Source organism: Urtica dioica, chromosome 8 (genome assembly GCF_054948205.1).
Source record: "Urtica dioica subsp. dioica isolate 48M chromosome 8, U.dioica_male_clone48M_v1_H2, whole genome shotgun sequence".
In the NCBI taxonomy this organism is placed as follows: domain Eukaryota; kingdom Viridiplantae; phylum Streptophyta; class Magnoliopsida; order Rosales; family Urticaceae; genus Urtica; species Urtica dioica.
In genome coordinates this window covers 33,553,450-33,567,002 of record NC_142763.1, presented here as the reverse complement: position 1 = coordinate 33,567,002, position 13,553 = coordinate 33,553,450, and the positions used below count along the sequence as shown (strand labels likewise).

Sequence of the window (13,553 nt, the reverse complement as noted above, 5' to 3'; positions counted from 1 at the left end):
TCTTCTGGAACCAGGTTGTCCGTGACGGAGAATCGGAGCCAGAACATGTCTCTTGAAGCAGATTCAAATATTGATGTTCAAAAATACGTTGTAATTAGTATTAAATAGTTGTAAATAATAGTGTTAATAACACTTAATACATGTACCAGATACAGTGTAAAGCTTTTTTTTTGTCCATTAATAGATAAAAAGTAATATATTTTAGCGAGTTGATGTTGATAATATGTGAAAAAACCTACGTTTAGAAAGGTTGACTGCAAACATGTTTGTTAAATACTGGGTAATAGTTGTAAATAGTTGTTAATATACAAGAAAAAAAAATAGCCATAAATAATCAGTAATATGCAATATATAATAATCATCAAATTTTCTCAAAATTTTACAAATATCGTTTAAAAAAAATAATTGAAATATCAATAACCCTTAGTAATCGTAATAACTGAATAATCAACTAATTCATTTAATTTTACAAATAAAATTCTACAGAGTACCGTTGTAGAAAGATCTCGCCGCAGCGAGATCACAGCGTAGCCGCGACGGAATCCTACAACGGTACACTGTATCGTTGTAGAAGGTTTTAAATGCGTGATTTTTTACAACGGTCAACTGTACCGTTGTAGGATCTCGTCTACTTCTACAACAGTACAATTAGTAGTAGAAGTTCTGTTGTATAATCTCATATTTGTACTAGACTACTAGTGGTAGTAACTGGTCACGTACAAGCTTAAATTTTGATAAATAGCCAATATTTTGTTAATTTTACAAAGTTTTCATTAACATAAATTAAAGGTATACAAATATAAAAAAATATAACAGAGATTAACGTAAATTAATAAATGTAGAGCGAATAATAAATTAACACACGAAATTACATAGGCTCATCAACCACCAATTATGGTGTTACCTTCTCTATTGATAGGAACAATAATGTCTATCCCCGATTTGGAAAAAGATCAAGAACTTAGGGTTAAAGTTAGCTTCTCTAGTGGAGCCCAAGAAATTAACGCAGGTCTTTGACACTTATCCCATATTTTAAACATCATTTCCGGAGGGATGGTTGGTTGTAGTTGTGAAGGGTGGCTTTAATAGATGTAAGCCCCGCTTTGTTTCTTTTGTTTTGTTTTAACCTCTGCGTTGTTGATATAATGTACGCAAAGAAAAGAAACATAGAGAGTGAAAAGTAGTGGGTTCGAGAAAGAAAAAAAAAGGGCAAAAACACACATTGAACAACTAAGAAAAAAAATAAAATGTTGAGGGCCTATTTGTTTCTTAATCTGAAAACTATTTTTGACTTTTCTAACTTGAATAGTTTTATGAAAAACTGAATTCATTGTTTGTTTGATGATTATCAGAATACAACTCAAAAAAATTTCAAACTGTTTTCTGTTTTAATGAAGAAAATCAGAAAACAGTTTTGATGTGTTTTCCAATTTTTTCACTCAACTTTTTTACTTTTTTTTTTAATATCTCCTCTTGACATCTCCTTCTCTCCTATCAACATCTTTTCCTTTTCCTCACTTTTGATTATAAAATTTGTTTTCGTTCCCTTGAAAACTTAAGTTTTACAATTATGGCAAACGTTAAACAATCGGAACTCTATTTTACAAACTGTTAATTGGTCGTGATCCTCTCGTCGAGCACATAAGTTTTCACTATTCTTAGTCAATATTAGGTATCAAAATTTGATATTTGTTGTATTGACTACAAAGACAAACGGTGTTTTCCGATGAACTTGTGAACAGTCATTATAACTAAAGGTACGACCATTATATTTGCAGCAAAAACTTTCAATTAGTATATATCTCGACGCCTAATTCTTATATGTGAATTATTACACTACAATTACAAAAAAATGAATAAAAAAACTGAAATCCTTACCAAACAATTATTTGAAAACAACTGCAAAAAAATTTTAGACTACAATTATATGAAAACAAAAACAAAAATAATTTGAGTGAACTACCAAACTAGCCCTCAGTGATTGTAATTTTTGTAATAATTTTTTTTAGTGGAATTACTCTCTAATCAAGACGTATGATGTATTTGGTCTGAACTTTGGGTAATATTCATCATCTAAATCTTTATTATTTTCGTTGATTAATCTGTCTAGCTTGGAGCCACGGAAGTATGTATATTATTGTGCTAGTATATTTCATATTCCACTGGTATCCAACCGAATAGTTTTCACAAATCGGTATCAAAGCAAAGGTTCTTTGAAATTTGGTGGTTATGTGTGCACACCAAGTGTAGTTCAATAAATTGTTTACTTGAAGTTTTGGATTGTTTTGTGATGACGTCAACTTCAAAAGTGGATATTGCAAATTTTATGGCTCAAATAACTTTGGCTTCTGTAAAGTGAAGATGTCGGTTCACCTCGAGAACATGGGTCTCGAGAAAGCTCTAGACAGGGTCGATAATAAGCTTCTGCCAATGTGGGATGCGACGAAGAAGGAAGAGGTGTTAGAAAGGGCTTTCAATACGTTGATTGTTAGTCTCGGTGATAAGGTGTTGCGGTAGATGATACAGTATACGTTGGCAACTGAGATATGGATGAAGCTATAGAGTTACTTTATATGACGAAGATGTCGTTGAGCCGATTATTTGTCAAGGCGCAGTTTTTCACATTCAAGATGACGGAAGAAAAAGATTTGCTGGAGCATCTCGACGAGTTCAACAAGTTGATTGTCGATTTAGAGAACATTTACATGAAGTATGAAGATGAGGATCAAGCATTGATTTTGCTTTATTCTTTGCCGAGGCCGCACGAGCACATAGTTGACATTCTTTAACATGGTAGAGAGAAGATTACTCTCGACGAGGTTGTTGAAGCTTTGAAGTAAGAAAAAAAAAACACAAACGATGGATATAAATGGAGAGTACCAGCGGAGATGGCTTGGTCGTGGCTCGAGGTAGATCCGACAAGAGAGACACTAAGGAAAAAAAAAGTCACGGTCGAAGTCTCGGAACTCAAAGAAGTTTGTAATTAAGTGTTACAAGTTATATTATTCAGCTTCATTTTTTTATAACCGTTTAAAATTAGCCGAAAGATAAATATAATCGGCTAAAAAAAAGGTATAAAGTAAAAAATGATTTTCATGTTTTGAGACACGGGTGGGTCCCACGGGCTACTGTATTTTACCTCGATGAAGGAGTTGAGGCCGAGCTGGACTAGGGCTCTGTGGATGTTGACCATGGAGGGGACGAGGCTGTCCACGTAGGAACCTCTCTCCCGACGGCGATCCCAGTGATGGCTGTGGCCGAGAAGTAGGGCTTGATTCAGGTCGTGACCCACTGAAGGGTCCGACCCGGGTCCGCCAACGTGGCGAGCATCTCATTCTCCACCGTCACCGTCAACTCCAATCCGGAGTTCGCGAACGCCATTAGGATCTTCGGGTTCGTGTTGTAGATCCTAGCCTTGCTCACTCTCAGCGCGCTCAGAAGGCCCAGAACCTTCTCCGGCTCCGACGAGGAACCGAAAGTCAATCTCCGACGAGACAAAGACGGCGAGTTAGAGGATTGCATCACCATTTAACTTACGTAGAATAATAGGTTCTGATCCTAGATCGAACCATATGTAATTTCAAGTGTTGATCCAAAAACGACACTGACACTCGTTATTTATTGTAGTAGTTATAGAACCGGATATGGAATTAAAAATAACCGATTTTCAAACTGAATATGAATTTTCCAAAACTAGAAACCAAATTTTTAAAACCAATTTTTTAAACTGGATATTGGATTTAGAAAAATTGGATAATCGAATATTCGGATAACTGAATTTCAGTTTAGGACTAAATTAGACCGGTTAATGGACCAATTTTTTTAAAATTGAAAATTCGAATTTAGATAACAAATATGGCAAAAACTGAAGCAAACGATTCAATTTTAGCCTATTTAGAATGTGAAAGAGGATAAGATTATGATTCATGAAATGAGACTATTTAAAGGACAATAAAAGCAAATTATACTCAAGATGATCAGCGCAATAATGTATTTCATTTGTTTTAATTCTTTAAGATAAGATATCAAAACCTCGCCTGTGTATAAGATAATTTGTAACTCTTAAACTAATTTTACAAATATCAATGTAAGGAAAATATTAGAATAATTAATTATGTCTACTTAATACAATATTTGACAAAAGAGAAGGCGTACGATAAGATCAATAAAAATGGTCCCAAAAAAAAAAAAAAAATCGGAGGCCGCCTGACTAAGTTCTATTTTTTTTTCTTTTCTGCATATGATTAATGCTCTGTCAAATATATTGGGCTGATGAAAGAGCACAAAGTCCTTGAAAAAGAAATTATAATAGAAAAAAATACAGGAAAGAGTAGGTAAGATAGCACACTGTCAATAAGTGCCAAACTCACATCTAAAATGAAATTTCTCATATATATATATATATATATATATATATATATATATATTTAGGCGTGTAACTGCGATGTTTGATAATAAAAAATAGAGTAGAAACTCAGATGTTTGAGGTGTCTTGCTTTGACTATACACACTGTCAACAAGTGCCAAACTCACTCACTTTCTTTCGACACAAATTTCTATTTTTTTAATATTTACTTTCCTTGGTCAATCACGCACATGCGAGGAAATACGAGTTCTCTCCAGTATTTCTAGGCTGTCACACGTGCGTAAAAATCCCAAATTGTTCATACGTGCGAGCCGCTATAAATACCAGAACCTCACTCGTCTATCGGTACACCTCTCGAAAGCTCAAAACAAATTTGAGAAAAACAAAGAACGAAGAAAAGAAATTCGGTTGTGATCAGCCTCATCTCGGCCGTCCATTTCTCCTCCAACATTCTCTAACCACCGTACGATCCGGAGGAAGACAAAAATGGACGTCAAAAGAAGCAGGCTATCAGCAACCGCAATTAAGCCCGAGCCCGCCGCCGAGCCGTTGATTCCGATCAAGCCGGCGAAGCTCCTCGAAGACGACGTCGTTCCTGTACACCCTAGGGCATTGTACTTGACGAACGGCGTGTTCTTCCTGGTCTTCTTCTCCGTCGTGCACTTCCTGCTCAGGCGGTGGCGCGAGAAGATCCGAACCTCCACGCCTCTCCACGTCCTCACCTTGTCGGAGATCACCGCCGTCATCGCTCTCTTCGCCTCCTTCGTCTACCTCCTCGGCTTCTTCGGCATCGAATTCGTCAAGTCCGTCCTCCGTCCCTCCGCCGACGTATGGTCCACCGACGATGAAGAGGAAGACTCCGACGTCATCCTCAAGGAGGACGCCAGAAAGGTCCCCTGCGGCGCCGGACTGGAATTTGATCCCGCGCCAACGAAGGTCGCTCCGGTTGATCCGATTTCCGTACTTCCTGCATCTTCGGAGCTGAGCGAGGAAGACGAGGAGGTCGTGAAGGCGGTGGTGGCGGGGAAGATTCCGTCGTACTCGCTGGAGTCGAAGCTCGGCGACTGCCTGAAGGCGGCGGCGATCAGGAGGGAAGCTCTGCAGAGGATCACGGGGAAATCGCTGGCCGGTCTTCCTCTGGAAGGTTTGGACTACGCGTCGATCCTGGGACAGTGCTGTGAGATGCCTGTGGGGTACGTGCAGATTCCGGTGGGTATTGCCGGACCGTTGCTTCTTGACGGGAGAGAGTACTCTGTTCCGATGGCGACCACTGAGGGGTGTTTGGTTGCGAGCACAAACCGCGGCTGCAAAGCCATCCATCTCTCCGGCGGAGCTTCAAGCGTCCTTCTGAGGGACGCCATGACCAGAGCTCCCGTGGTCCGCTTCGCCACCGCAACCAGGGCCGCTCACCTCAAGTTCTTCCTCGAGCATCCTGACAATTCCGAAACCATCGCCGCCGTTTTCAACCGGTAATAAGTTCTTCCTCATCATATATATTATTAGCGACTGTTCAAGCTGTTGAAACTAGGATATCCAGTTATGATGCATTTGTTTTTAATGGTATCGAGACTCTAAAATTACTATCGTTGGCAAATAACATTAAGCAAATCTAGTTGATAAAACTGTCCACCCATGAAATACCAAGTGCTTTTGTCTGAGATGTCGTTATATGTTCGCTTTACTTGCTTAATCATGTCCACTTTTTTGTACAGATCGAGCAGATTCGGAAGACTACAGGGCATAAAGTGCGCAGTGGCGGGGAAGAACCTGTACATGCGGTTTTCGTGCAGCACCGGAGATGCCATGGGAATGAACATGGTCTCGAAAGGCGTCCAGAACGTGATCGACTACCTCCAGACCGACTTCCCCGACATGGACGTCATCGGAATCTCCGGAAACTACTGCTCCGACAAGAAACCCGCCGCCGTGAACTGGATCGAGGGCCGCGGAAAGTCGGTCGTCTGCGAGGCCGTCATCAAGGGCGAAATCGTCACCAAGGTTCTGAAGACCACCGTCGCTTCTCTGGTTGAGCTCAACATGCTCAAGAACCTCACTGGCTCTGCCATGGCCGGGGCTCTCGGGGGATTCAATGCCCACGCAAGCAACATTGTCTCTGCAGTGTTCATCGCTACCGGGCAAGACCCGGCTCAGAACATCGAGAGCTCTCACTGCATCACCATGATGGAGCCTGTCAACGATGGCAACGATCTTCATGTCTCTGTCACCATGCCTTCCATTGAGGTAACCTTTTTTTTTTTTTTAATCCGAGAACATTATATGTTAATCATGGTTAAAACCCTAACTAATACATGTTTGTATGCTAAAATTATGTGTTTCGGTTGATCTCAGGTTGGTACAGTTGGAGGTGGGACCCAGTTGGCGTCTCAGTCAGCGTGCCTAAACCTCCTGGGAGTGAAGGGAGCGAACCGCGAGGCTCCGGGGACGAACGCGAGGAAGCTGGCGTCCATCGTCGCCGGAGCAGTGCTCGCCGGAGAGCTCTCTCTCATGTCCGCTCTCGCCGCCGGTCAGCTTGTCAACAGCCACATGAAGTACAACAGATCCACCCAAAACGTTCCTTCCCTTACCTCTTCATAAAAAAGAAAAGAAATAGAACATAAAAGATATCCAGGAATAATGGAGAATCTGTAGTATCAAGTCTTGATGTTTACATTCATTTCAATTTTCATGTACATATGTATTTTTCTTGTAGTTTCAACGAAGTCGATGACCACAAAAAGCAATAACATTTTTATACATGGCCTATGTTAAATTCACCAAGCTCTTTATTCTAAGTTTCCTCAGAGTCGAGATCAGCCGTGATAAAAACCCGGTTTGAGCCAAGTGAGTTAAAGTCCACTTGAGTATACTTCTTAAAGAAAGTAGACATAAATTTAAATATTAAAAATTTGTCCATTTTTTTTTATGAGTTCTTTTTATCAAGTATTATCACTTGTGTCAAATAAGTGTCTCGACCTTGTACGGTTACAATTTATTTTGCCATATTTTGCCAAACTAAAACGTATGCGAGGATCCAACAATCTCCCCTTGACATTTTTGGCAAAAGAAGCAAAATACATCTCAGAGTGTTTCAAGCAAATAGCTCTAGCAGTTCTAATCAGCTCAAAATAAAGGAAATAAAGCAATTGTTTAACTAGCTATTACCAAAAAAAAAAAAAAAAAAAAAAAAAATTAGAAACACTCAATGAAAAATACTCCTCATTTTTGCTACAAAAAGACGAGCCAACGGAACATGTATGTCTAGGTTGAGAGAAAACTATTGAAAATACTGAAATGAACAAATACATGAAAAGAAATACATTCTTCTTGACACAACGACTCCCATCTTGATCTCCTTCTTCATCTTCAACATGAACTTCTTTGGCCGGGTACTTAATGTCTCTCGGGAGGTTGCTGAGCAGCCTTCTAGATTTGGTAATCCTCGTGATCTCTGATGTCTTGCACTTGACCTCAGCTTCAAGATGCCTAATGATCTTCTCCTTCATGGATGAAGAGATAGATGATGTACCTGCAAGAGATGAAAATGATATGCCTAATGATCTTCTCCCTCATGGATGAAGAGATAGATGATGTACCTGCAAGAGATGAAAATGTTGAACATCTTCTTGAACTTCTGGAACAACTTGCTCCTCCTCGATGTCATTCTCGTTCTTTCCGGTGAACATCTTGGAGTCAGCATGTATGAACTTGGGTTCTCCAGAAAGGTCAGTGTGACTTGCCTCCAACCATGTGCTACACTTTCATCACCAGCTCATAAATGAGAGAGGAAAATCCAATTGGATGGGTTACCTTCTTCGATGTGCCATGAGCAGCAATCTGGTTGAAGATGATAAGGCCAATGTCAACTGAGCCTTTGTTTCCAATCGCATATAGCAGCTGAGCCATGGCTTTGGTGAGTGTGCCTCTGTGAAGTGAAGGGAACCAGTTCTTGATAGCTATTCCATACAGCAAGGAATACTTCATGGTTAGTGTTAGGAATTCTTGCTGACGAAAAGATGCTTATGTAAATTCTCGTTGAAATTATTAATAAAATAAAGTTTCATCATTTATAATTTATTCGAATCGAAAGCGTTATTTCTTATGAAAACCCAATGATAACCACGACACAAGTTCCAAGTTATTTCAAGCATGGCAAAGCAATTAATTAAACAAGCAACGCAAGCATGGTTTGATTCGGTTTGATCGTATCCTATTATTTGACTCTTAATAAATAAAACAAGACGAACCCAATATCATATTGGCTCATGGATAAGTTATGGGCTCATATCAATGTCCCATTGGAAAATAAATCATTATCAAATTATTTATTTTTCCATTTTTTTTATTTATTAAGTGGGCCCGTGGGCCCACTTGGCATACAGGCCCAAGCCCGGATTATCCTCGAGTCCACCCGCCACGGTGGGACTCGACCCGAGTGGTCGGGCCGTGTGCCAGGTGGGCCACACGGCCAAAGAGGCACGGCTGCAGAGGGGCGGCGGACGGGATGTCCGCCCCTTTTGGTCATCGGCCGTAGAGGCCCTCTTCGGTCCTTCACTTCTCTTCGTTGTGGGTCCGTCTCTCGCAGATCGTTTTGATCAAGAACGTCGCTCGTCGGATTACAACAATAATAATAAAGTTTAAATAAAAACCTAAACCCTTTGAATTTTTGGTTTAACATAAAATCTAGAAAAACGAGAATCAAATATTCTACGATCAACCCCGAATGAAAATTCAAATAATCATATATTGAATTGCATGAGAAACATAATCTAAATATTTTTTTCATTCAAACCATTTAAATTAATCACATGAACGAATCAATTAATAACGTAAATAAACTAGCTCTGATACCACTTGTTGGTGATTATTGCCTCTTGATAACCGTATTAAGTGCAGAAAAGATTAATTACACTAACAAGAGCTAATTAATATTATGGTTATCTAACAAGATCTAGAGTTACTTATTAATTATTCATGAAAGCAATGTCAAGCAACCAATAAGAGCTAGGTTCAGAGATTCAGTAATACTTACATTATTTGGATCAGCTACTGAATCTTCAAGCTTTGACTCCTCCGTCTTCAGTCTTAAAAGACTATCTTCAAGCTTTAGCTCCTCGACGCTCTGAACTCGTCAGTGATGACACCATAATCTTCCGAGACTTAATCTCCGAGACGAATAAGAAAGATGAGTGGGCACAATCTTTATCTCACTACGATCTACAACGAGGTGTTTAGCTCGCACCATGTTTATGGGATTGGAATCACGGAGTTCCAATAGGGGAAGAGAGAAGTCGGCCAAGAGAGAGAGGGAGAGACTCTTGGTCGAATTTTCTGAATGCAAAAGCGCATATGTTGCCTTCTTATAAACCCCTATTTATAGTAGTGGAAATGATATATTCTTCGTAGTTTTCAAAATATATTATTTCATTTTATTGTGCTCACACTAGTGAATCAAAGCTTGACCATTGGATCTCATCTCATATATCCTACTTTCTCTCTTAGCGTCAAATCAATATCTATGAGATTATATTTTCTGTTTAAATATATAATATTTATTAATGAGAGAATAAAAGAAATATCTTATTTCCTTTTAAATATTATTATCTCCTAATATTCACGAGAGATAATAAATGACAATATCTTATTTTCTTTTAAATATTATTCTCTATAAATATTCATGAGAGAGAATAAATGACAATATCTTATTTCTTTTTAAATATTTTCTCTCCTTTATTTAAACAAATAAAGAGAAAATATTGGAAGTACCAATATGGCATGGACGAATTTTGGCACACGGCCAGGTAGGAATTTGCACAAATCTTATGCCGGGATCCTCAAAAATTCGTGCACCTCAATATGTGTAAGGCCTAATTGCTTAAAACCCAATTAATTATTTATTTATTTGGTCCAACAATAAACAAATAAGTAATTGATTAATTATTTACTTGATCAAACAATAAATAATTAATACTACTATAAATAATTATTTAATTCTGCAAATACCCATATTTCAGAATTGATGCTGCCCAATTACAACTAGTGAGATTATAATAATGAAAACATTATTATTCGAAAGTTCTTAACCGCCTTTACCAGAGTCGAATCGGGGACTATGGACCTAGTATTAGAAGCTTAACAAATCCGATGAAAAGATGAAAAAGTGGCTTAACACTCGAACCATGTTCTGCAATGCTCCCAAGACAAAAGTTGTGATTAGCATGATAGTCGCTTCCTAAAATATCTCTATCGTACCACTATAAATAAGAGTCATGTAGAACACAAAATGACACACGAAAAACAAGAGAAAAATTCGACCACTCTCTCTCTCTATTGTGGCCGATTTTTCTCTCTCTCCCTCTCCATTGGAATTTATGATTCCAATCCCAAAAACACGACACGAACCGAACTCCTAAATCGGTAGTTGTTTGTGAGATAATGAGAGAGCCATACTTTATTCTTGTTCATTTGGAGATTACGGCTTGGAAGATTACGGTGTCATCTATTGGAGATCCAAATGGCGAGAGTCCAGTCGTCGTTCCCGAAGCTTCAAGACCGGAGACCAAAGCTTGAAGATCGAATACCAGAGCTCATAATTGGATCTTGAAGAACTCGAATGGAAGTTTCTGTAGTTGAACCCAAACCCGTAAGTGTTATTATATTTCTTTCATCTCTTATAAATTGGTTGCTTGAATTGCTCTCTAGTGTTTACTACTCATTTAAACAAATTTAGATATAACCATGCATAATGTAAATAATTACGCTATCTAGCTAATACGATTATGTGATCTAGATTTGTTTAAATGAGTAGTAAACACCAGTGAGCAATTCAAGCAACCAATTTATAAGAGATAAAGAGAATATCATAACACTTACGGGTTTGAGTTCAGCTACAGAAACTTCCAATCGAGTTCTTCAAGATCCAATTATGAGCTCTAGTTACTCAATTTTTAAGCTCTGGTCTCCGGTCTTGAATCTTCGGGAACGACGACTGAACTTTCATCTTTTGGATCTCCAATGGATGACACCGTAATCTTCCAAGCCGTAATCTCCGAAGGAATAAGAATAAAGTTTAGGCTCTCTCGTTATCTCACAATAACTACCGATTTAGGAGTTCGGGTCGTGTCGTGTTTTTGGGATTGGAATCACCAAATTCCAAGGGAGAGGGGGAGAGAGAAAAATCGGCAGCCAGAGATAGAGAGAGAGTGTGATTGAATTTTTCCTCTTGTTTTACGTGTATCACACGGGTGTCTTTTTGTGTTCTCCATGGCTCTTATTTACAGTGGTAGGATAGAGATATTTTAGGAAACCATTAGAGTTTCCTTATTCTCCTATATTCTTTCATATTTTATAGTTAAGCATGAACCATTGGATTTTGACTACAAATCCTACTTTTTCTCTCATCCATTAGATCAAAATCTAGGATATTATATTTCTTTACTTTTGTCCTATATTTAAGGAATCTAGATATTTGAAAATATTTCCTTAGTTAATGGAGATGATATATTTACCATTATTATTCTCCTAGATATTAGAAATGTATTCATGAGAAATAATAAATGGCAATATCTTATTTCCTTATTTAATGAAGATAGAATATATCAACCATTATTAATCTCTCTCTCTTATTTATTTAGTTACCTGATTTCTTTTCCATAAATCTAGCAACTAATCAAAAATAGAATATTGGGTACTTAAATCCTATAGTAGGCGGCCAACATAGGTGTACCGGGCAAATAAATTTTTGAATTTTACAGTGTCCATGAGGCTCAACTTAAAATTCAATTAATTAAATACTTGTCCCAACAATAAATAATTAATTCTATAACAAATATTTCATTCAACAAATATACAAATTTCCGAATGAATGCTGCAAGCCAATTTACAGCCGTGAGATTGTAAACAATAAATCTTATTATTACTTGGGAGTTCTTATTCATTTTTATCAGAGCCGACTCGGGGACTATGGACCTAGTAACAGAAGCTCCTACAAATCTAAGATGAAAAATTCATTTCTCTTATTTAATCGATTCGTCAATCTTGGTGATACTCCAAAGACAAGACTGCACTCTTCTTATTACTATAATTATATTTTACTCATCGTAAGAGTGTCCTTTGATATAGTTAGTTGATGAACTTAATTCTCTAAGTTCAACTCGTACCCAGAAAATGTCAATTATTCTGTTATATCTTTCTTGATACATATGAGCCCTAAGCATCGTTGCTTCCTCAGCGAAAGATTCTTTCGTATGTACTTACTAGAAAAGTGTGCACAATCAATCGGTTCTAAAATCAACCTTAGGTGAGTGAACATTGACCTTCTTTCAGGAAGGCTGGATTCCGTAGCTGTGAATCACTTTCCGCTCAGATCATATCCCGAATTCCCAAGACATAAGTGTTCTGACATCTTCAAGTAGCCATTAACGAATGAGTCAAAGAACCCGGTAATACAACCCACAAGTCCATGACCACTTCGGATTTATACTAAGTCTTACTGTGACCATCATAGTGACCCTGGTTAGTGTGTCGTAACGGTACTTAAACGACACATCAACAACTAAAGTATGTCCAGGTCTACACTTACCAAAAGTGTAGAACGCTTCTACTAAGTGATCAACCTTCACTTTCATTCCACATATATATTTTAGATACAACTACCCCGGCATTTATCAATCATCGACCAAGTATTAGTTCACGACCCGAACTTAGATGTCCAGCATGTAATTCAGTTTTATATGAAGACTAAGGATGATAATTTTTATTGATTCTAACTAGAAAACAATTCACTAATCAATAATGTTAATAAAGTAAACTTCTTATTAAATTCAGTCATCATTCATGTTTATTATTATCTTCAGTGGGCAATATTCCTAACAATTGTTCCAAAAAAAAAAAAAGCAGCCTCCAGATGTACTTTTTCGATCTTCTGTACTACCAACTCAGTCTGCATCACAATAGCCCACTAGACTTAAGCTAGTGTCTTTGGTGTACCGGATTCCATAATCAATTGTGGCACACACATACTTGCTTATTCTTTTGACATTTTCCAAATGGCTTTCTTTCGGATTAGCTTGATATCTTGCATACATCCTACTGAATAAGAAATATCAGGTCTGCTTGCAGTTAAATACAACAAACTCCCAAGCATACTTCTATAGAGTGTTTGATCAATTGGAACCCCGTTGTCGTCCTT

The 13,553-nt window shown here is 38.0% G+C and overlaps 1 protein-coding gene across 1 annotated transcript; it reads left to right on the top strand.

Annotated features, from left to right (window-relative positions):
* Positions 1–4,715: 4,715 nt before the first annotated feature.
* On the top strand, positions 4,716–7,161 carry LOC149389375 (3-hydroxy-3-methylglutaryl coenzyme A reductase-like). The gene is made up of 3 exons (XM_089622086.1): positions 4,716–5,835; positions 6,079–6,607; positions 6,716–7,161. Exons 1-3 carry the CDS (start codon positions 4,853–4,855, stop codon positions 6,959–6,961), a joined length of 1,758 nt encoding a protein of 585 aa, XP_089478212.1. The 5' UTR covers positions 4,716–4,852; the 3' UTR covers positions 6,962–7,161.
* The last annotated feature ends 6,392 nt before the right edge of the window (positions 7,162–13,553 follow it).